The sequence below is a fragment of the Macaca mulatta genome, chromosome 15 (genome assembly GCF_049350105.2).
Source record: "Macaca mulatta isolate MMU2019108-1 chromosome 15, T2T-MMU8v2.0, whole genome shotgun sequence".
Lineage (NCBI taxonomy): Eukaryota > Metazoa > Chordata > Mammalia > Primates > Cercopithecidae > Macaca > Macaca mulatta.
In genome coordinates, this window is record NC_133420.1 from 99372569 (window position 1) to 99396983 (window position 24415).

Genomic DNA, 24415 nt, shown 5'->3' on the forward strand with positions numbered 1-24415 from the left:
GGCAGGTTCAAGGGAGAGTCCTGAGATCGGTATTCTTTGTTTCATCCAACCTTGCCTTTCAGTTTCTTCTCCCCATGCCTCCAGGATGTCCCTGCACAGCCTGTAGGGTCCCTTCCTTCAGTACCTTGCCTTACTAAGGGGAGAAAATGAGTTTCCCAATGGTAGCATATATTTAGCCTTCCAAGATTTCTATTTCTATTTTAGGGGAGCTCTAGGAAAAGAGCAGATTACTCTAAATCCCCAGGTAAAAATCTGAAATAGTGGAATTTCTTTTTTTTTTTTTTTTTTTTTTTTTTTTTGAGACGGAGTCTGGCTCTGTCGCCCGGGCTGGAGTGCAGTGGCCGGATCTCAGCTCACTGCAAGCTCCGCCCCCCGGGTTTACACCATTCTCCTGCCTCAGCCTCCCGAGTAGCTGGGACTACAGGCGCCCGCCGCCTCGCCCGGCTAGTTTTTTGTATTTTTTAGTAGAGACGGGGTTTCACCGTGTTCGCCAGGATGGTCTCGATCTCCTGACCTAGTGATCCGCCCGTCTCGGCCTCCCAAAGTGCTGGGATTACAGGCTTGAGCCACCGCGCCCGGCCAATAGTGGAATTTCATATGACCAGGAGACATATTTTGGGGCATGGGAGCTTTTCACAATCACCTGGACATTCAGGCACCTGCTTCTCCAATGCCTAAAATATGCCTTCAATTTAGTAGGTTAATTCCTATTCCTCTTTTTCAAATTTCAAGACAATACGTGTAGTGACTGAACAATTTGAATCCAAGTTTCACTATTTAACTGCCAGTGTGACCTTGGGTTAGTCACTTAATCTTTTCAAGGCTCAATGTCATCGTGTAAAGTGGAAGTACAAACAATCCCTGACTTACAATATTTTGACTTATGATTTTTCAACTTTAAGAGAGTTTGAAAGCAATACACATTCAGCAGAAGCTGTACTTTGAGTACCCATACAACCATTCTGTTTTCTACTTTCAGTACAGTATTCAGTATATTACATGAGATATTCAAAGCCCACTTTATTATAAAATGGGCTTTCTGTTAGATGATTTTGCCTAACTGTAGGTTAATGTGAGTGTTCTGAGTGTGTTTAAGGTAGGCCGAGCTAAGCTATGATGTTTAGTAGGTTAAGTGTATTAAATGCATTTTCAGCTTACAATATTTTCATAAGTTTAGTGGAATATAACCTCATTGTAAATTGAAGGGTATTTGTAATAATGATATCTCTTCAGGGGGACTTTGTGAGCCTCTCATGGGAAAATGCATACACAGATGCATATAAATATGTAATCTTTCTTTTCCATACCTAGGATGTTCTTTAAGGATATTCAAAAATCTGGAAACAGTTGCCTCCAGGGAGATAAATGGTGGTGGGCTGGGAAACTTTTAACTGTATACCCTTTTGTACCTTTTGAATTTTGAATCAGATGAATGTATAATCTACATAAAATATTAAGATTAAAACATGACCGAATAACTTATCAGGAGTTTGGTAAACATGAAGGCCACCGTATGGTGACTGTATTTTATTCAGTGCGGGTCACTGTTGGGCACTTCTTAGAGCTTATTTCATCCTCACAAGAGCCGTAGGAGGAAGGGGCCCCAAGGGATTCATGGTTAGCATAACAGAGTAGGAGCATTTGGCAGCTATATTCCGTGTAAGTGATAACTTTAAAGATATTTTTGTTATAAAATGTTTCAAACATACAAAATATATAGAGAAGCAGTTTTCTATAGTTATTAAATGTTTTTAATGGGTAGTCATAGAAATTATCATCCAAAGTGAGATATTCTTGAGACAAAAAAGAGGTTCTATTGATAATTATGGTGGAATAACAAACTTCAGATGAACAGCTCTAGACAAACTGGGTTGTATGGTTCCTGGAAAACAAGGAGTACTGTAAATGTGAGTCCTGCCTTGTGCTTCTTCCTGGCCCACTTTCTCTCTCTCCCACCGAGAAAATACGATCTTGACAGAGATATTCATTGTGGCAAGGCAACCATGGCAAACATGATCTAGATACACCATTCAAGTTTTGTTTTTTTTTTTTATACTTTAAGTTCTAGGGTACATGTGCACAACGTGCAAGTTTGTTACATATGTATACATGTGCCATGTTGGTGTGCTGCACCCATTAACTTGTCATTTACATTAGGTATGTCTCCTAATGCTATCCCTCCCCTCTCCCTCCTCCCCACAATAGGACCTGGTGTGTGATGCTCCCCTTCCTGTGTCCAAGTGATCTCATTGTTCAATTCCCACCTATGAGTGAGAACATGCGGTATTTGGTTTTCTGTTCTTGTGATAGTTTGCTGAGAATGATGGTTTCCAGCTGCATCCATGTACCTACAAAGGATACAAACTCATCCTTTTTTATGGCTGCATAGTATTCCATGGTGTTTATGTGCCACATTTTCTTAATCCAGTCTGTCACTGATGGACATTTGGGTTGATTCCAAGTCTTTGCTATTGTGAATAGTGCCACAATAAATATACGTGTGCATGTATCTTTATAGCAGCATGACTTATAATCCTTTGGGTATATCCCCAGTAATGGGATGGCTGGGTCAAATGGTATTTCTAGTTCTAGATCCTTGAGGAATCGCCACACTGTTTTCCACAATGGTTGAACTAGTTTACAGTCCCACCAGCAGTGTAAAAGTGTTCCTATTTCTGCACATCCTCTCCAGACCATTCAAGTTTTATGCTGGTCCTACCTATGTGTGTCTCGGGAACTTTCCAGAGATTCCTTTGAGTGCTTCTAAATTTTGCATAAATGGGATGTTGTCACTTGTCCCTTTTTTAAACCAGTAAGCCATTTTCCCTTCTTTTCCTGGAAAATTAAAGGAACAAGAACTAGGAAATAATGTATTAGTTAAGGTTCTGTTGATTGAAAACAACAGAACCTAATTCTGGCTAGCTTAAACCATGGTAGGATTTAATGAAAAATGCTGCAGAATCTTAGGTATCTTATGGCTGGGAAAGAGGAGGTTCAGGCAGTTCCTGGGATATTAGCAACAGGTAGCTGTCAATTAACTGCCCCTGCACCACCCACTGCTGCTGTCATCAATATGGCATACCACAATGGCTCCCAGCCTCTGTATGTCTGGGTTCCAGTGTTCAAATTCTAGAGATAGCAAGAGAAATTGCATTGAGTCAGGCATCCTTCCCTAGGTCACCCTCCCTGTATATGGTCAGAAATGCAGGATTACGTAGTAAAGACACAGCTACTGAGGGCCCACTTCACTGTATTGGGACCATTTGCAGAGGAGGGAAAATTGTGAGCTATGCACTTAAAGAGGTGATAACCATAAGTTTGCAGAACAAAAAATTGGAGAAGAGAAGGATAACACTATGCTACGATTTCTTCTGAAAACGGACTAAAGGAATAGCATTTCCATTTGGAAATTCTCTCCTGGCATTTCAATATTTATGGATTCCTGAATTCTGAATTCTGAGAAAAATCAGTTGAGAAATTAGAAAAATGGCGAGAAACATTTTAATTTTCCTGTGAGAATTACAGCTTAATAGTCAGTATAGAGAGCTTACTGGCTTGAAGAAATGCACTGACTTCAAGATGAGGAAGCCCTGACATGTGGAGATGAAAGTTAAGCTGAACTGGACAGCAGCAGTAAAGGAGCCTCAGTCAGACTTTCTTGTATCTGTTGCTGTGTTATAAGTGTGTGTTCATGGCCTTGTCCACTGCTACCAGTGAACCATTTCTGCAAATAAACTTTCATGTGTTCATAGGCATAGTATATGTTTTACAAATCCTATGAGAGGTGTTCTAAGAAATGCCAAGTTTTAGAAACAAAATATGCCCTTAAATCGGCAATTTTGACAGTTGCTTCATTCTAGTGCTGTTCATCTTGCCAGGAGATCAGAATATTATGTTATTTAAATAGTATTGGAGGGGAAAATTGATGCCTTGTTAGTATAACAATGTCATGTAAACAATGATTAAAGCATTAAGTATTTGTGATGTTACCTTTCAATCTTTAAAGGACTTTTCTTTAGCATTTATTTGGTGATAATATTCATTTCTTTTAAATGTTTTCTTTATTATCTTAATGTTGTTGGATTTTATAATCTTGTCATAATATGTTGGCTCATAATAATAATCATCATTTGTTATATCTTTTTAAAACAGAAGACTACTAAAACTTTTCATATAATCCTGTTACAGAAAAAACAGTTATTGGCTTGTTATTATAGTCACATATTATTTTTCAAAACCTTATAAGTGAAGTGTTATGAAAATCATATGAATTTGGGAATTCCCAAGCATTCGCAGAAATTCTATTTCCTTGTTCCCAAATCCCAATGATTAATATCTGCCAGGAGCCGGAAAACAGCAAAAGGAAGTAACATCCTATGTTGGATACCTGGTAGGGTTAGTGAAGAAATGTTATTGCTGAGCTCTGTGTTACTCTCATAAATGATGCCATTGAGGAAGTCACATTTGTTGAGAGGAAGGCGGATACACAGAGTTTTGCTGCTGTCTGTTGGATAAGAACCTCCTGGTCGATATCAGCTCCTACTGCAAGTCAGAAAAATCAATCCAATGATAAATGAAAAGTGACCAATGTGCTGGGAAATAACTTATGTTTTGGCTTCAGAGGAAATTTTAGAAACGGTGCAAAGTGAAACATAAAAACAAACTATGAAGAGGTTCATGAATTTCCCTCTGAAGCTGATAGCCATATTTTAGCAGATGGAGCTCCTACCATTGGCACAACTCGGGTTGAAACAGTGTGTCCAGGAAACCCTATGTTAAAATGCAATGTGTTGGGAATATTTTTCCTCTATTTGCTTGAGTTAGTTTTTCAAATTAGTGTACTCTGGCTCAGCTGTGCTCTGAGGGAATGAACAAAAGATTGGTAAAATCTGATGGAGAACACTGGTCAGGCAGGCCACATAGAATCCCTGGGGATGGTGGTTCCTGATAAATGGGGGAGGAGGACCTAAGCCAGGCTTGGGCTGGGCTGGAGGAACATAAAGATGGGATCTACTCACAACTCCCAAAACTGAGGGGTCCTGATAACACATTATTTCACTCTTAGCCATGGAAATTCATTATTTTTATGGATAAAATAACTTTAAAAAACTAATTTACATTGGAATGTTAAAATATTTATATAGAGATTATTGGGAATTCCCTCCTAAAGCCCAAACATAAAAACTACCAAAAAATAAAAAAAATTCTGTGTAGGCTAAGATTGCAAATGACTGATGGAATATAATTTAAATTAAACATGGAAAATATATTTCCTCTTTAATAAAGATCTAAATTATACCCTTTTTAGGAGGCTTCAGAAATGAAATTCAACTATTAAAAAAGTATAGAGATGCCTTTAGAAAATAAACTTTTCTTTTGCTGTATTATAAAATAAAGAACTTTGATGAGAATATTTCCAAAGTTTTTAATAATCGATTACACTGATGTTTCTAGGTATTGTAGATAACACCAAGAAATTAAATCTTCATCTTTGGCAGACCAGAGGGCTATTATTTTTAGGTAAGACAATTAAAATCTGCTTTTAATAAATCACAAATTTTGCAAGTTAGCCATTAACAGTAAGTGCTTTTCAAAGATGGGCCCAATACATAAAGAAGCCAGGAAAACATACCTGCATTAGTTTTGCCCATCAACTTCTTATGCTGGCCTCAGGAGATTTATTAACAGCATTCAATATTTTAGGTAGGCTGGAGGTGGTGGCTCACGCCAGTAATTCCAACACTTTAGGAGGCTGAGGTGGGAGGATCGCTTGAGGCCAGGAGTTCAAGACCAGCCTGGTCAACATAGTGAGCCCCTCGGTCTCTCTGAAAAGAAAAAAAAATTTAGGTATCTTGTGGCTACCTCCAAAAACAAACTCCAGAGGAACCGGATTTTTTTTTGTTTGTTTCATGTGTTGGGATAATGGCTTCTTTTGCAGTTACTTACAAAGCATTTAAGGGTCAGTAAAAATGTTTTTTCATCCTTAATAACATGAATTCTCTAATTTGTATATGATATAATGCTAGATATTGTGCCAAAAGGGTTACATAGACATAATCCATGCCTATTTTTCAAAGATAATACTAATATAGAGAATAAGAATCATTATTATTGTAGTAATTATTATGTTAGTAATAGTAGTAATAATCATAACAATTACATCAAACACTTATTAAACGCTTATTATGTGCCAGGTACTGTGCAATCAATTTCCACATATTAGCTCTTTAAATGCGATCACGAGCCCCATGAGTTAGGTAGCATTATGTCCATTTTATAGATGCAGAAACTGAGCTTTGAAGAGGGAAAGCAGCTTGTGCAAGGCCATGCAGGCAGTCATTGATAAGGGTGGGAAGCAAGAAGTTGAAGTCTGAGATGTAAGTTCACACACACAAGTACACAAACATTTACAAGATACTTGTATGACATGTGGGGTTGCTTGAAATATATAATTGACTTTCCCCAGCACCAGAAAGTGTTTGGACAGATTTCGAAGGGATCTAGCACTTCCTTAGAGGACTGCCCTGTGACATTTTCCGTGTGATTTTCTGCCTCTTGTCTTATACTTTTGGCATTTCTTCTGCTTTTAGAGGTTATGAGTTAACAGCATATTTTTAGTACCTCCTGTGTGCCTAGAAGTGGCCCCTGACTCAATGGGAGTGTATATCTACCATGGGCCAAATCGATGTGCTTTCCTGTCAGCCAGGGGAGTATGGAAGAACACGCTCCCCTGATTCCAACAGAACTTGCTGCCACTCTGATGTCTTCATTGTAAGGTCTCTAAATGAATGTTCAAGAAATTCATGTTAAAGGCACGTGTCATATGTGTAACTTGTAAACATTTGTATACTTGTCTCTGTGTCCTTACACCTCAGGTTTCAACTCTTTGTTTCTCACCTTTACCAGTGACTACCTGTGTGCTGTGTGGCTTTGGACCAATTGCTCTCCCCGTCTAAAGCTCAGTTTCTGCATCTGTAAAATGGATATAATGCCATATATACATAGATATAGATATACATACACAAATATATATATACACATATACATACATATACAAACTGAAATATATAAGTATTTCAATTAAGTCTCAAAAATCACTGAAGAGTATTTTTATAATGCCCTTTAGCAATTTTACCTGCTGCCTTTGCACATTCTGGTGAATTTCTAAATGGAAGTCTGACAGAGATTAATCTTTTAATGCATCATAAATAAAAAAGAAAATCACAGAATGATGTAACTGGAGAGGACTCTGGGTATCTAAAGTGTTTCATGAAAGATTAATGTCCTTGATCTGTTTGTAAGTGTTTTGGAAAAATCCTCCATGGTCAAATAAAACTTGGCAATGTTGGATTGAAGTCAAATAGGTTTTTTCTTTTTTTTTTCCTGCAGAACTTCACAGTCTTTGATATGCTAATGTGTTTTGTGAATCTACAAGACAAGGAATGAAGTGTTTCAACACTTACTTTACCCAGATTCTCATTTTGGGACGGACTGGTCAAGCTGAGTCAGCTAGTATATTCTCTAGATGGAGATGATGGCTGATGCCTTTTTGAGAGCAAGAGAGTCCCCAGGGGAAGCAAGGATATATCAATTGCTCCTTTTTCATGCCAAGGATCCTCAGTCTCTAGAGACTCAGAGAAGGCTGAAAGGCTACCCTAGGCCATCAGGGCTACCATTCATTGTGACCCAATGCTACAGAGAAGCTCTGAGCTCAGTGCAAAGGAATGACCAGCCCTTGAGAATCAGGAAAATTTATTTGTTCCTGACCTAGTCCACTGAGGACATACAAGGAGTGGGGCAGGGGAGTGTCACCAGCGGTGGTTACAAGCCAGTGTGATTCTCTTTCACTAAGAAAACTGGTCCCTGTGAGTTTAGGTTGGGAAGCACCAGGTTAAAAAATGTTTAGGCCAGGAGTGGCCACTTACTCCAGCCTGGGTGACAGAGTGAGATTCTGTCTCAAAAAAAAAAAAAAAAAAATGATGTCTATTGAGAACTCTCAGAACTCTTAATACGAAAGTGTGCATTGTGAAGAGTGGGAGTAGAGTGTACAGGAATTTTAAAAGCTACTTGGTCATGAAACTCTCGCTTTGTGCAGGATTTGAGGGGCACTAATATTCTGAGGAAAATACTTTGGGAAACACTGATCTAATCCAAACTTCTCATTTTACCAGCAAACAACTGTGGGGCCCTCTCAGTTTCCTTTCTCCATCATTGTGACAAATTCATTGGAATTAATTCAATTAAACCTAGGGTCAGTTTTGAAGAGATTTATTTAGCAGGTAAACCTCTTTTGTACATTTCGAGGGAATTTTGAGTTTCCATAGTCAAAAACCACAGATCAGTTTAACCAACCTTTATGGAATATCACCTATGCCCAAAGACCCTTTAGCTACAGTGATGGTCTACAAAAATATGAACTGTAATTCTTGCAATACAGGAGATTAGTAATAATGGTAAATATAATGACGAAGACACCATGAATAGCTAACATTTGTTGAATGCCTTTCTATTAGGCACTTTACTAAGTATTTTAATCCTCCCAACAATGTATGAGGTAGGGATTATAATAATTCCCATTTTATAGTGAGGACTCTGAGGTTAGGAAATTATCCTAACTTAAACGTTAGGTATAAGCATGAATAGAAAGGTGTTATCAGCCTATAAAACATTCCTTTATGAGTGATACAAGTGCTATATAAATTCAGAGAAAAGAAAAATAGTTTTAGAAAGCCTTGATCAGTGAGTGTGAAGTACATGGTGGCCCAGTTACTGTTTGGTTGCCCATCTCTCCTCCCTCGGGATCAGCACCCCCTTACTTGGGAAGAATTGTTTTCCTTTTCACTGTGAGGTTCTTTCTGGCTATGCGGTGGGGCATATTGCCTCAAACTAACCCTGTTCCAGTCTTAGAGAACCTTGAAATTGGAACCAAGGGAAGAGGATTGCCTCTTGAATGGCAATTCTCTAAAATCTAGTCTGAGATGCTGATGCCTAGTCCCTGGGTCTGTGGAAGGAGCTGGGCTGTGAGAGCGGAGAATGCTGTTGATGTCAACAGAGAGGCAGGTGCTAGGAGCAGAGAGATGGAGGCCTGGAGGGTTTCTGGGCATCTCTGAGGCTTAGGGGTTGGATCATTGTCTTCGTTGCTGGAACAAAGGACTTACCATACCTGCTCTTCTGGGAATGAAACTGTCCTGCTTTGCAAAATAAAATGTCATTAGAAAGAGATCTTAAAAACCCCACACCATAGAGATGTGCACAGATCCCTAGAAGTATTCAGGTTCTGTCTGTTGGGTGCTAAACCAAGACTCTCAAGTATGTTCTAAAGAGAAACTGGTGTGTGTAGGCTGTGCACTCCCAGGGAGATAAAAATTTATGAACTTTATGGGTTGGGCTTGGTGGCTCACACCTGTAATCCCAGCACTGTGGGAGGCCAAAGCAGGTAGATTGCTTGAGCTGAGGAGTTTGAGACCAGCCTAGGCAACATGGTGAAACCCCATGTCTACAAAAACTACAAAAATTAGCTGGGCATGGTGCGATGTACCTGTAGGCAGGAAGATCGCTTGAGCCCAATAGGGAGAAGGTGCAGTGAGCCATGATTGTGCCACTGCACTCCAGCTGGGTAACAGGAACTTTATGGGGAATGGGATGTTGGAGATTGAGTAGAGACTAGAGGAAAACAAAAACAAAAACAACCTCCCCCGACTTGCAATACCATTCTTTTAAAAAAAAGTTAATTGGCAAATTAAAATTGTATGTATTTATGGGGGTATAATGTGATGTTATGATATATGTATACATTGTAGAATAATTAAATCCAGAGAATTAATATATTCACCTCAAAACGTATTTTCTTATGGTGAGAACATTTGAAATTTACTGTCTTAGCAATTTTGAAATATATAATGTTTCATTGTTAACTACAGTAACCATGCTGTGCTATAGATCTCAACAAAATATATTCTTCCTGTCTCAACTAAAACATTGTACTCTTTGACAACATTTCTCCATTCCTCTCACTCCCTCCAAAAACACCCATTCTTTATGTTGAAGAGAATGGCTAAAAAGTCCCAGCCGGTTTCAACTGACAGCTTCAATGTTTTCCCCATCACATTTCAATGTTATTAATAAAAAGGGGAGGGGCAATATATAATTCGGACAGGCTGAAAGTACCATTGTAACCACTTTCTTGACTTCACAGAAAAAGTCCTCCTGTTTTCATCTGTAAAATGGGAACTACATGAATACCATTCTTCTTTTCTTCAGTCTGCAAAGAAAAAACAGATGCAAAGCCTTTTATCAATTGCAAAACAGTATACAATGTGTGTTATTACTCACAGTTGTCTTACTGTGACCAAACACTTTATAACCCTATGGTGAGTCAGCCTTACTCTCAGGAAGTGGACAATATTTGGGGAGGAGAAGCAGCAGGATATTTCAGGGATGGTAGCCTTGGTGGGTCCAAAAATTCTTTGAGAGAAATGGGAGATAGAACTTTCTTCCTGCTTTGGGTTTTTATCCTGTTAGTCTTTTCTCTCTTCACTCCTATTTTCTATGGAGAATTTCCTGGTTTTGGAGTTTTGGTGAGTTTTATGGAGAGGAGGCAGAAAATCTTTAGCTCCAACAGAATGAAAGGATACATGCAAAGGAACCTAGCACAGTACCTGGTACCCAGTTCTCTTTTAACTTGGTTTTATTCGTTCACTCCTGGTAGGACATTAATAAGGGTTTTAGCCCCCTCCTATTGAAAACGATTAATTCAGTTAAGAGTCCAGACAGTGTGGACAAATACAGGGTAGGACAAGCCTGTTTCTAAAGCAGGAGCTGGGTAGGGAGGGTGAGAAGGGCGGGAAGAATAGGGAAATACGTGTCGTCTGTGTTGCTGCTGTTGCAACCACCACAACAAACAAACAAGTGAGAAAAAAAAAAAAAAAAAAAGAAAAGAATTGTCCATACCGGAAAGTGTGCTGTTTTGGAAGAGGCTGGGGAAAGTGTGGATGGCTCCAGTGGGTCCTGTTGGATTGAAGTCTGACAGTGGTGATTCCCTTCAACAAATGGTCGCGGTGGGAGGGTACACACACACACCACACGCAGCGCCCAGCCTCCGATTTCAGCGCTGGCAGGAGATAACCATTCTCAGCTCGCCTTTCCAGGGTTATTTTTGGCTGGGGCTGTTTGCTGATGGCAAAAGGTTTCAGCCCCCTCCCAACTCCCTCCCTGTCCTTGTTCTGAAGAGAAACTGGTGCGTATAGGCTGCGCACTCCTAGGGAGACCTGGAGAGGGGCCGGGCGCGCGAGAGGAACCCTGACTCTGCCCAAAGTCTCGCCTTCCCGCCGGCTGTTTTCTGGCGGAGGGTGTGCCCCGGAGGGCGGCGATCGTGGGGGAAGGCTGGGGCCAGGCGCGGGTGGAGGCGTCACTGGGGTCGGGCTAGCAGGCCCTGGAATCGGGCTTTTGGGACACCCCAAAAGTGAGTCCAACTTGGGAAGAAACTGAGGACACCTCGGGCGGTCTGGCAGCAGAGAAGGTGGGCGGGAGAAGATTTTATAGGAAGCCAGAAGCAAACTCTGCTGAGGGAGTCAGTGAGCGGCCTCACGGAAAGGAGGGGCGGGCGGTCCCCCGGCGGGCGGGTGCAGGGCGCAGGGCGCCGACCTGCTGGGGAGGGGGCCCGGGCGCGAGGCGGAGTCCCGGCACGCAGCCAGGCTGGTGGGGGCTCCCCGGCAGGCTGCAGATTCCCTCGGGCTCAGGGAGCCGCAGCAAGACAGGCCAGGAGGCGCCATGGAGGGGAGCCCCATCCCGGTGCTGACGGTGCCCACCGCGCCCTACGAGGACCAGCGGCCGACCGGCGGCGGGGGTCTGCGGCGACCCACCGGCCTCTTCGAGGGCCAGCGCAACTACCTGCCCAACTTCATCCAGAGCGTGCTGTCGTCCATCGACCTGCGCGACCGCCAGGGCTGCACCATGGTGGTGGGCAGCGACGGCAGGTACTTTAGCAGGACGGCCATCGAGATCGTGGTGCAGATGGCCGCGGCCAACGGGGTGAGTGACCGGATGCCCCTCGCTTCCCGCCTCGCCGCCGCCATGCGCTCTCCTAGCCTATGTCCCCCCACTGCCTCCGGGCCCAGCTGGGAGGCCCCCGACCGGCTCCACTACCTCACTCCGGCTCCACTACCTCACTCCGGCTTCTTCACCCTCCAGCGCCCCACCCCCGCCGCACTCGCAGCCTCCCTGGCGCATCCCGGACACCGGGTTCTATTAGTACCCACCGCCCCCAAAAACCTTGAGGGGTCTCCGTCGTTCCTGGAGCCACTCCGGGCGCCCCAGACTCTTCTCCGACTCTGGCCACATCCCGCACCTGCTCATTTTTCTTTCGGACATTGTCTTGCCCGGCCCTGTCATTTCCAAGGCAATTCCGGGTTTTCCATATTGTTCCCAACACGTTCTCTGCCCACCGTCCCCACACAATCTTCTTTCGCAGGCTCCCAACAAAGTCCCCCTGGCCCATGCCCTTTTTGCAATAATCTTCCAATCCCCTAAGTCTTAGCTCTGCTTATTTAACAGTAGTGGTGTCACAGAACACACACATGCACACACACACACGATCCCTGACATATTTGGCAAGAGTGGGCCCTGAAGGTTTTTAATATTTTGGTTCTTTAACCCGGTGGAATTATTGATTGAATGATTTATTTAATTAGGGTAGGGATGGAGTGGATCAATTTGATGTTAAACAGCTTGAGCTCGCAGTTCCCGGGAGGCATATCTCTAAATGGTCTGAAATGAGATTTGCAGTGGTTTTCTTAATGCAATTCCCAACTTCTCTCCAAATGCCTTTTGGCATTTGACAACATTTCATGCCTCTTCCTCTTTCGGTTTTCATCCTTGTTTCCTCTCCCTTCTCCCACGACCTCGGTAGTCTTCTTTTGCAATCCAGATTCTCAGACTTCGGATTTTTCTCCCACTGCCCCTTTCCTCACTGTCCTATAACTAGAAGCACCTTTTGGTATAGCCCCATATCCCAGTTTCCTCTTTCCCAAGTCCGGCAGCATCTCAAGGACATCTACAAGAGGGATACCTAATTTCAGGGGTCTCTGAATTATCTGTGGAAAACATTGTCTAAAAAAGTAATTTCATCCTTATTCATGCTACCAGACCCACACTCACAGAATTTTTCTTTAATGGAAAGTCTCTTGCAGATGTATAAATGAGTGTTAACATATTTAAAAGCAAAACTGAACAATTCCCTGGCATTTGAATTTTCTCCTTCCTTCCAACCCTCTTCTTTTCATTTTCTCGTTTATTATTAAAAACAATTTTAAAGGATCTCCATGCTTCATATTTATCTACTATAATTTCCCCTCCTCAGTGTCTCAGGGATGGGGAAAGAGGATTTTTTAAAAAACATAATAAAAAACAATTGGGAGAAACAGGGCCAGTGGTGTTGGGGTGGGTGGTGGAATTGTGATTTTTGACTCCAGCAGACAATGATGCTGGAGATACGGGGTTTGTATTTCTCTCTGGCTGCTCACTTGGGATTGATGAAGGTTGGCTAGAATCAGGGAGTTGAAGAGAGGTTGACAAATGGTCTTTCACTCTTTTCTGACAAGGCTGTTCCCATGGAGTGATGGAGAATAATGAGCCTTGGGAGAACTATGGGAGCTCTCATACTCCTTCCCCGGCCAATTTTTTTAGGGAGTGAGAGAAACATGGCCTGAACAATACTTGTGTGTCAGGATATTTTTGAAGCTACAGTTGTTGATTTGCATGGGAAAATTTATGTCTTATTTCTTGGCCCACTTTACCATAAGGACTCCTCAGTTTCTTACTTCAATGGGTCTTCTATGACAAACACACTTTATTAACTCTAAGAGTGAAATTTATTTTAGCAGATAATTAGCATAGGTCACTTATGCTTAAAATAGAGTCAAATTTAACCTACTAGCTGTTATAAAGGACAGATGACAAATTAAAATCCACATAGAAGCATCGAGTCTTAAATAGTCTGAAAGTACTACTTCTAAGAGGGGTGGGCATAGGCGAAGGGAATGGTGGACATGTTTCAGAATTTCAAACAGCCAATTTTAACCAATCTTTTCCTCATTTTGTTTTCCTTCTGGGGGTCTTATGCTAAAGTGAAATGAATAGCCATAAGGCTGGCTTCAGGAGAAAGATGGTCTAAAATAAATGGATAATTATAAGCAAAATTGGTCTTGAATGATTGAAAATTGATAAGAATGTGCTTGTCTCCTGATTTGGCACGTTGAGTTAGACTCAGGAGTACTGAACTTGTATTCCAAATGCTTTGGTCTTTTTTGATATCCTATTGGATAGTCATAAACAGGCTAGAAAAATAGAAAACTAGAATTTATTCTCTTTGAACTGACAAATCTGACCAGTGGGCTGCATTCTTTGTATCTGAAAAATCTTGGTTTTGATTGAAAAAGTTAATTTTACAAAGCAATTTTCTTTTTTTTAATTAAATTTCATTATTTTTTTTGAGACAGGGTCTCATTTTGTTGCCCAGGCTGGAGTGCAATGGCACAGTCTTGGTTCACTGTAGCCTTGACCTCCCCAGGTTCAGGTGATCTTCCCACCTCAGCCGCCTGAGTAGCTGGGGCTATAGGTGCACGCTACCACGCACAGCTGATTTTTGTGTTTTTACTACTGATAGGGTTTCTCTGTGTTGCCCAGTCTAGTCTCAAACTTCTGATCTCAAGAGATCTGCCTGCCTTGTCCTCCTAAAGTGTCATGAACCACCGTGCCTAGCCTACAAAACAATGTTCTATGAAAAACTATAGTTACTCTTTGATTATGTAATTGCTGGAAGAGAAGAAAAACATGGAATTTCTAAAATGACAAACTATATTACTTATATTTTAATATCTCATAAAGTTTGAAATAGACATTTCAAACATAAACATGTATAAAAATTTTTATAAATTAAAATATACAATTAAAACATTATTAAATTATTTTATTATAAAATTGTAGAATCAAAAAACATAAATTTAAACAATTTTTTAAAAAATTTATTTTGGGATTTCCCAAGGAGTGATGGAGAATAATGAGCCTTGGGAGAGCTATGGCAGCTCTCATACTCCTTCCTGGGCCAACTTTTTTAGAAAGTGGCAGGAATATACCCTGTTCAGTATTTATTGTGGCTTAGGATATTTTTGAAGCTATAGTTGTTGATTTGCTTCAAACTTTAAAAAATTTATTATAAAATTATGGAATGTAAAAAAATTTATAAAACTGAAATTTTCAAACTTTCAGAAAAGCAGAGAGATGAGATTAATGGCACTCATAGACAAAAATAGAACATAGATTGTAAACATTTTGCTATATTTGTGTCATGATTATTTTTTGCTTGTCTTTGAAAATATATTGAAGAAAATCACATTTTGCCCCTAAATTCCTTAGTACAGATTTCTAAAAAATAAGAACATTTTCTTGTATAGTTACAATATCATCTTTTCAAACAAAATAAAAAATCGTTTTTTTGTATCATTTGTTACCCAGTCCACATTCAGATTGCCTCAGTTATTATGAAATGTCCTTTTAGTTTTTGAGACAAAGTCTTGCTCTTTCACACCGCCTGAAGTGCAGTGACACAATCATAGCTCATTGCAGCCTCATACTCCTGGGCTCAAGCGATCTGCCTGCCTCAGCCTCCTGAGTAGCTAGGACTATAGGTGCACACCACCACGCCCGGCTAATTTATTGTTTTTGTAGAGATGGAGGTCTCACTACGTTGCCCAGGCTGGTCTCAAACTTCTGGCCTCAAGTGATCCTTCCAGCTTGGTCTCCCTGAAATATCTTTTGTGGCTGGTTTGTTCAAATTAGTTTCTTCTAATCAAGGGACACACATTGCATTTGATTATTTAGCTCAATACTTTTTTAACCTAGAAAGTACCCTCACTCTTTGTCTATGTATTTATTTAATGAAATTGACTTGTTGAAAAACTAGTCAGTTGTCCTGTAGAATATTTCCCCTTCTGGAATTTTCCGGTTGCTTTTTATGGTGTCATTTAACTTTTCACTCTGTTTTCTGTTTTTCTGGTTAACTGGAAGTTAGTTCTAAAGGCTTTTAGTCCTGATATAACAAAATACCAAAAACTGCATGACTTACAAACAACAGAAATTTATTTCTCACAGTTCTAGAGACTAGCAAGTTCAAGATCAAGGCACCTGCAGTTTTGGTATCTGGATAGGACCAACTTTCTGGTTCATAGATTGACCTTCTTGCTGGGCCCTCACATAGTGGGAGAGACTAGCTCTCTGGGGCCTCTTTTATAAGGGCACTAATTCCAATCATAAGGGTTCTGTCCTTATGACCTAATGACCCCCTAAAGGCCCCACCTTCTAATACCAGTACCTTTGGGGTTAGGATTTCAACACATTAATTTTGGGAAGACGTACACGTTCAACCCATTGCAAGGTTTAGTTAGATTCAGGTTCAACTTCTTTTTTTAAAGAATATTTCATAGGCAATAATGTGTATTTATATCCCATCATTAGTGATGCTGAGATGATCACAAGGTTAGGGTGGTTACTGCCTATCTCCTCCATTATATTCCCCCTTGGGTCAAATCAGTAGTCTGTGACATGAACTTTGTACTGTGTATATTCAGTTATATTCTGTATCAATATCTACTTGATTGTTTTAGCATTTATTAATCATCCTTGCTTGAGATGATTATTTCATTAGGGTTTAAAAATGGTGAATTTCTAATTCTCTAATTCTATCTACATGTTTTAGCTGGCATTTTTCTATAAGCAGACCATTTTCTTCACAACTGGGTTATTTGGCTACCCTGAAACATAGTTCCTTCTGGAAAGGCAGAGCATATGTTTATTTCTGTCTTTTCAAAATTACTGGTGTTTGGAGTGAAGATTTAGTGAGTTAACCACCTCCACAGGTGACAAAGGAATTTTGTTTTGTCTCACTTTTGCTTTTTTAAATACCACTGTGGATGCTTGGATTTTTATATTTAATTTGAATGGATTAGGGAATAAATGAGAAGATAGTTTTTATCTGTTTCTGCAGTTTTTATGTGGCTATGTGAACTTACATTTAAAAATTTCCAGAAATATTTTAATTCCCCTTTAAAAATATAAACTATGTCATACTATAGAGCAAGAGAAAAACCAATCATGTAAAAAGTAAATAGTATAGTTTAAATGAATTGTGGTTAAGCTTAATTGGTAACTAATTAGTTTTTTATTTTCTTTCTATTTTTATCTGCTTCAGAGCCTCTTCAGCAGTTTAGATCTTCTATGTATCAAATTATTCTAATCTCTTAAAAAGTTTAAGAGCTAAAATACAACACAATGACCACAGGAATGCCTTTGTCCTTTTCTGGCTGGGTACACCTAAGGCAACTTCTTTTCCTCTTCTTTGTTCTCTTCTTCTTTCTTATTCTTAAATCACCTTCAATATTGGACCTGCCTCAAGATGTTTCTGACATTTTCTTTTCTTTCTTTCTTTTTTTTTTTTTTTTGAGATGGAGTCTTGCTCTGTTACCCAGGCTGGAGTGCAGTGGCACGATCTGGGCTCACTGCAACCTCCACCTCCTGGGTTCCAGCGATTCTCTCACCTCAGCCTCCTGAGTAGCTGGGGTTACAGGCGTGCACCATCACACCCAGCTAATTTTTTGTATTTTTCCTAGAGACGGGGTTTCACCATGTTGCCCAGGCTGGTCTTGAACTCCTGACCTCAAGGGATCTGCCTGCCTCAGCCTCTCAAAATGCTGGGATTACAGCTGTGAGCCACTGCGCCCAGTTATTTCTGACCTTTTCTACAAGTCTTCTTTCTCTGGAGATGACATTATGTAATACCACTGTTCAATAGATGTCTCTCTGATGATGAAACTGTTCTATAATCTGCATTGTCCCAGCCACTAGCCATATGTGACTACTGAACACTTGAAATGTGGCTAGAGCAACTGAAGAACTGAATTTTGCATTTTACTTAATTAATTAAAATAGAAATGCAAATAACCATAAGTGGTTAGTAGCTACCATACGAGACAGCAATGATCAAGAATTTAGCATTTAAAATCGATTCTGTTTTGTTTTCAAAAATGGAGTCTGACTGTTACAACCCAAAAGAACAATAGGTTAAATTAACATAAATCACCAAACACTACATACACATTTGGGAAATCCAAACCTGATTTTTTTCTTGTGATAACCACACCGCCTTTTGATTTTAGCCTTGGAGGTAATGGAGTATGGCAGAAAAAACCCTGTATCAGCAGCTGGAAGACTCACCTTCTTTTCCTAGCTCTGCCATATATTGAACAAAAGAGTCAAAGTCCATTCAGATGGTTGAAGGGCCTTGGAATTTTGTTTTTGGTTTACACATACAAGTTGGAGGGCAGATGCGTTAGCCTCTTGAAATACCCAGAAACCACTTATTTCCTCATCTAAAAATCAGGTATGACAGCATCATTTAATTATCCTGGGAATCAGATGAAGCACTGCACATGAAAGCATTTTGTAACATCGTAGCACTGGGAAATGTAAAGAACTTTTACTGAAATATAAAGGCGTATGATCAGCTGAATATACCTCAGATAATTATGATTTGACTGTATGTATTGAATATAACCTGTAGCGGGCCCCTTGGTAAACAACTTACAGTTTTGTTGCAAGTTTTAGCCAAGAGAAAATTTGTTGACTAGTCATGCCCTATATTGGCCACATGATGAGCAGCAATGTATTAACATGCAGTGCACCTTACAGAATTCAAGAATGTCTCAGTGTCTTGTGAATAGGAAGTTGAAATACAGTGGTATGCAGAAGGCTGGCTCAGTCGGAGCCTTGGATTGTCCTCTGGATAGATGTTTGTGCAGGTTGTATTTGATTCCAGTTGGCCATGAAAAGCTCGTTGCTCTAAAGAATGAGAATATACTTGGTTTGGCGTTTACTAGAACTATCTGGGGAACAAATCTTGGCGTGGCCCCCAAACCAAGCAACAAAGATTTGGAAGTGGAGCAAAGTGGGATGTGGTGGTGGCTCGGGGAGGGAGAGAAGGAGGAAGGGTAGAAGAAAGGAGGGAGGAAAACCTATGCTTCAATGCCTAGGGCTTCTTTCCTGGAATGGATCTGAGAGTCTGGGATTGGGTGGCTAACATCTCATCTCTAGAAGGGAGAAAGAACTGGGTGGTGATTGCTTTGTATTTTCTACTGGACTTCACTACAGAATAGGTGAGTGGAATGGGCTACTATAGTCCAGACATTAGGGAGAGAACAGGTTTATGATACATTAGAAAACTTGAATGAGCCCTTCCATGATTCTCTCTTACCTCTTTCTGCTTCCCTTTCTGAATCCCCGTCCCGAAGTTGTGGAATTAGCAAATCTATTATGTGAACAACAGCAAACTTACTAGAGCCCTTGGCTCCACCTATCTCCCTGTTTGTGTCAGTTCATTCTGGATGCTTTTAGTCTGTGGTCTTCATTCACTCTTTTTATGGGGAAGTAGAAGGAGTGGGAGAGGTTGTGAGAACAGCTGGGTCCTCCCAGTTGCTGGAGTGGTTATTTTAAGCTTTGTTTAATGTGTCCAGAGACCCAGATGGCATTTTTAACTAAGCTGCTTTATTAAATCTTGTGATGAAGCATAGTGATGTTTATTGAAAAGGCAGACACACATCAGTAACATTATGTGTGAAACTTGCTCTAAGAATTTTCTATAAAACATCTGTTCTCTTTGAGCCTTTTGTGAACTCTGGAAGTTTGCTAGTTTCTATACGGACTTGAGGACAAGAAGTTGGAACCCACTTTTGGAGAAGTCCAAGCATAGGTATTGGAGTCATTAATCCTAACTCTCTCAGTTTTAAGGCCCCGGATACCCTTCTGTTAGACAACAGTAACATGAACAAGCACTGTAATAGCATTTAAACAAGATTATTTGGAAATAATGGACAAGAAAAATTAGTATAAATTGTTCAGGGATTTTAAAATTAAAGATAAAAAGCTAGGGCTTCAATGGCCTGTGTCAGCCTATAGCCTTAAGAGTTAATTCACAAACACTCAAGGTTTGGCCAATACACCTCCACTACTTCTACTTACCACAGTCAAAGGGACATTTTTAGATTCTTTCATCTGATTTGACTCTCTTAGTTACAAATAAGAGGATATCTAGAATATATATGTGACTCGTTAAAATGAAAATCCACCTTCTCTGAGTCTTCAAATATCTTTCATATCTTACATTTTTAGTGACATCAACTTTTGGAGTCATGTCTGTAGTTGTATGAAAAGAAAAGTTTCAGGAACATTCAACCTCAAAAGTTCTTTTTCTTAGTCTGAAGTCATGGAAGCATTTGACTTTTACTTTCTCTTTTGAAGTTTAGACTAGTAGGTATTTTGTATAAATATATTTAATTATTGCCTTTGTATTGTTTTTCTCTAGTAAACATCCTGGTTTTTAGCTATCAATATCCAGTTTTACATTTAGGGATTTTTAATGGAAAGAGAAAGGAATCTGAAATCAGAGGACAAGAATTTATTCTACTTGACAAAACACATACAAAATACTGGAAGGAGAGTTTTACAACAAATATTTAATATCTATGACGTAAAAAGGTTTTCCAAATCAAGAAAAATCAAACAATTCAATACAAATATCATCAATACCAACACATGAACAGGTGGCCAACCCTATTAATAACCAGAGAAATATAAATTAAAACAATCCATCAACTTGTAAAAAAGGGTGAAATTACCCAGAGTTGGTGTAGGTGTTGGAAAAGTGTCATGTTTGTATACTGTTTATAGAAGTTAAATTGCCACAACTTTTTGGCCAGACAATTTGGAAGTATATATCTAAATTAATAGAGTAGTTGTCTTAATAACCCAGGAATCTCTTAATCTAAGAAACTATATTGTAGATTTTTCTAGAATAAATGTACAAACTTCTGTGTACAAGGGTACTCACTGCAGCATTTTGCTAAGGAAGAACTCAGAAAAAAAAATCTATATTTTCAACAGAGAACAGGTACATAATTTATGACACAACCACATAATATACACCACTAAAATAAAGGATATAAATTTATATGTAGTATGAAAAAGATGTGAATGATAGCTTGTTGGTGAAAAAGAGCAATGACTGGAATATTGTGTGTAATGTAATCCTGCTTTTCTCTATATTATGTAGGCATAGAAAATAGGATTAGAAAAACATACTCCAGTCAACAGTGGGTATCGCTTGGGTGGAGGGAGTGTAGGATGGGGAAGGAGAGTCCCTTTTCCTATCCCATATACATCTCTGGATTTAAAAGATCATACGTGCATTTGCATTACCTTCAAAATTAAAACAATAATGAAGACAAAAGGAGAAGTTTTGGATTTGAATCATGATACTATTGTTTGCAACTTACATGACTGTGGGGAAGTCACCTCCTGGGGTTTATTTCCTCATTTATAAAAATAGGGAAAGTAATAATACTTGTCTGTGTATCTTCTAGGGTTGTTGGGAGGATTGAATGTGATAATGGGTTACAGCATTATGAATTATTTTATTTACTCATATAATACAATTATTATAAAAATATTTTACTCTGATTAAAATAAAAGAAGGATGAGTTTGTGTGTGTGTTTTAGTCCCAGTAGCTTTACTAACCAGAAGGCGCCTGCTGATGTGGTGATCACAGTTGCTTTGGTGCAGCTTCCTCTTGACTTTTGGCATTTCTCCATGCTGCTAGCTAAGGCTGAGGTGATGACTGCTGAACGTGTGATCTCCTCCCCGTCCCAGCACACATTTGTGTGCGTACTCACACTCATGCACACACAAACACACACATGCGCACTCTATCACAGTACATGAAGTGGCAGCAGCTGCTTCAGCGTAGACTTTCACACAACATAAAGGACTTTTTTGGTGTGGTCTGTGCATTATTTCCTGTTAAGCATGAGCTGAGTCAGTGCCATGCTTTTCCATCTGAAACCTTTCTGAGGCTCAGGCTCTCCCCTCCATGCCCAACCCATGGCCCCCTACTGAAGCCAGATCTTAATCTGCTCATTTCATGAGGATTTTCAAACCGAATGGACTGGGCCATGTGAGAGATTACTGAAAGGAACAGACCAAGCAGAGGCTAAGAGACTCCACGCTAATCTGCTGAGTCGTCTGAAAATGCACAGCTGCAGGAGCTCACGGTGCTTTAAAGTACTTTGGCAGGATGTTTGTCAGGGGGCCTGTTCCTGCAGCCCTGCTGAATGTTTGGTTAGGAGGCATAATCGTTTTTTGGACAGGATCTCCCAAATGTAAAGTGATAGATGCTAATGTGGAATATAATACAGAAGATCCAGCTTGGCTGTCATAAATAACAGTAAATTGTTTAATCTTGCTGAGTTGTAAATCTATGATTGCCAGAGGTCTTTAGTTCACTGGAACGTAGTATGGGGGCAGGGGCACTTAGTAAATAGGCAGTTATTATTTTCCAACCGGACAGAAACTGGTCTGATGGAATTTATCTAAAGATGTATACAAATGTATTTTAATTAATTGTGACAATTACTCAGAGAAAATGCATGGCCCTAAAGAGGCTGAGGGTTTTTTTTTGTTCTACCTATAAAGGTATATGTATATTCACCTATATTCTACCTATATATAAATAAGAGAATGAGTTTCTGTTTTGGGGATATGTATTTATGTGTACCTATATAGGTAGATAGACACATACATAATTTCTGTCTACCTATTAAGGTGCGGTGCCAGATGGAAAGTATTTTTAAGCATTTAGATAGTTTATTCTATAGCATATGTGTGCACATAACCTCTCCATAAAGCTTTGTCTCTTTTCTGGATATATTTAACAAGAGGCTAGAACAGAGTCCAAAATGTCAGAAATGTTTGAACATTCCATAGAAATGAAGGAGGTGTTTCCAAATGACCTACGTTTCTATGGCAATAAATAGAACTTGTGCTGAGCTGGATGGATCAGGAGTAAGGAATTTAAGTGGTGTATGACTATTCCAGGCAGAAATCTACCTTTTAAGAACAGCTTTGTGCAGTGAGCTCAACAACATTGATCAGGTAGCAGGCCAGTTCGGCAGTGCCAGTTGGAGACACAGATGGGGACAATCAAAGAAGATGCAGGTCAGGACAAGGATGCAGACATGTACCTGTCACTACCATGGACTTCAGCAGCTTCTTAGTGAGCAGGTTTATGATTAAAGAATAAATACATCATTTATATGTAAGCATATTACAATTAATTTGCTGTTTAGTTATTGGCAAACTACATCCAGATTTTAGTTTTTAGGTTTTTTTTTTGAAACAGGTTCTTGTTCTGTCATTCAGGCTGGAGTGCGGTGGTTATCCTAGCTCACTGCAGCCTTAAATTCCTCGGCTCAATGGATCCTCCCACCTCAGCCTCCCAAGAAGCTGGGACTACAGGTGCACGCCACCATGGCTGGCTAATTTTTCTTATTTTTTGTAGAGATGAGGTCTTGCCATGTTGCCCAGGCTGCTCTTGAGCTCCTGGCTTCAAGCCATCCTCCTATCTTGGTCTCCCAAAGTGTTGGGACTATAGGTGTGACTCACCATGCCTGGCCTACATCCAGTTTAATTTATACCACAGTGTGGGTTTAGTCCTTAAACATGTTTTTGTTTTACATATAACAATTTGAGGTAAAAGAACATTTTTATATTGGTCAGTAATGGTACATTTAAATAATGGAAGACTATATCCATTAAAATCATGTTGTGGAAGAATATTCAGTGACATGGAAAGATTGACTCAAGGGCAAGTGAAACATGTCAAGAGTCTGTTAGGTACTAGACACTGTAAACTGGGTCTTGCCTGTGTTACTTCCTTGCATCCTCCATCACGTGATCTTTTAGATAACAAAACCGAGATACATAGGGATTTGAGATCTTGCTCAAAGTCACTCAGGCAGTAGGTGGCAAAGTCAATTCTTACGTTCTTTCCCATTGAACCCCAAAATCTCAGCTTACTTCAGGGTACTCTGCTTTCTTGACTCAGACCCAGGTAGACCCAATGGACACTTGCAGTTCTTATCCTGGGATCCAGCTGGGATGGTCACCTCATAAAATGGCAACAAGTGGGACCCTTTCTTGTTACCTTAAAGATTTCAGAGTACTTCCTACGTACTGAAATTGCCTAATTACCAGGAAGGACATACTTCCAATTTTTACCACCTCCATTTTGCATCCAAGGAAGATTAGATTTCTTGATCTTCTCAATGAAATCTTGAGAAATGGGTGGGCCGATTGAAGAACAGAACTTGGGCTGCACTTCTAGATGCCTGTGACTTTTCTGTATTTGTTCAGATATTAGGAATTGATTGTGAAATCCACGTTGTTTTGATGCTAATGAACTCTCATCTCTCTCTCCAGCATGTGTGTAAAGACTTCCATAGGTACAGGAAGTTGAGGATGAGCTCTCTTACTTCC

At 40.0% G+C, this 24415-nt stretch overlaps 2 protein-coding genes across 5 annotated transcripts in view; one reads left to right on the top strand and one right to left on the bottom strand.

Annotated features, from left to right (window-relative positions):
• Window positions 1-2035: 2035 nt before the first annotated feature.
• Window positions 2036-13305, bottom strand: LOC114672647 (uncharacterized). 3 transcript variants are annotated; one of them, XR_013404869.1, is made up of 5 exons: window positions 12258-13305; window positions 10951-11110; window positions 10168-10261; window positions 5633-5825; window positions 2036-4542 (listed from the first exon to the last, which is right to left on the bottom strand). XR_013404869.1 is itself a non-coding variant. In XM_077966190.1 (3 exons), exons 1-3 carry the CDS (start codon window positions 12494-12496, stop codon window positions 10190-10192), a joined length of 471 nt encoding a protein of 156 aa, XP_077822316.1. In that variant the 5' UTR covers window positions 12497-13305; the 3' UTR covers window positions 8256-10189. The 3 variants fall into 3 exon arrangements, 1 of the variants encoding a protein (XP_077822316.1); XR_013404870.1 differs by lacking the exons at window positions 2036-4542; window positions 5633-5825 and having other exon boundaries at window positions 8256-10261; window positions 12271-13305; XM_077966190.1 differs by lacking the exons at window positions 2036-4542; window positions 5633-5825 and having other exon boundaries at window positions 8256-10261.
• PGM5 (phosphoglucomutase 5) overlaps window positions 11106-24415 on the top strand; it is a 180062-nt gene continuing 166752 nt past the window's right edge. The window contains exons 1-2 of one of the 2 annotated variants that reach the window (XM_077966189.1): window positions 11106-11236; window positions 11716-12030. In XM_077966189.1, the coding sequence (XP_077822315.1) occupies window positions 11770-12030 (261 nt within the window). In that variant the 5' untranslated portion in view covers window positions 11106-11236; window positions 11716-11769. Of the gene's footprint in view, window positions 11462-11715; window positions 12031-24415 lie in introns of both variants that reach the window. The other variant, XM_028835225.2, reaches the window with a different exon arrangement.

Bases quoted from the DNA above. Each gene is read 5' to 3' on its own strand.
- LOC114672647 (XM_077966190.1), bottom strand. From the start codon at position 12,496: ATGGGCCAGGGGGACTTTGTTGGGAGCCTGCGAAAGAAGATTGTGTGG. The intron at 11,111-12,257 runs GTGGGTACTAAT...ATCTCCTGCCAG, and splicing joins CCTCAAGGTTTTTGGGGGCG to CGCTGAAATCGGAGGCTGGG. The intron at 10,262-10,950 runs GTATGGACAATT...TTTTCTTTGCAG, and splicing joins CCAAAACAGCACACTTTCCG to ACTGAAGAAAAGAAGAATGG.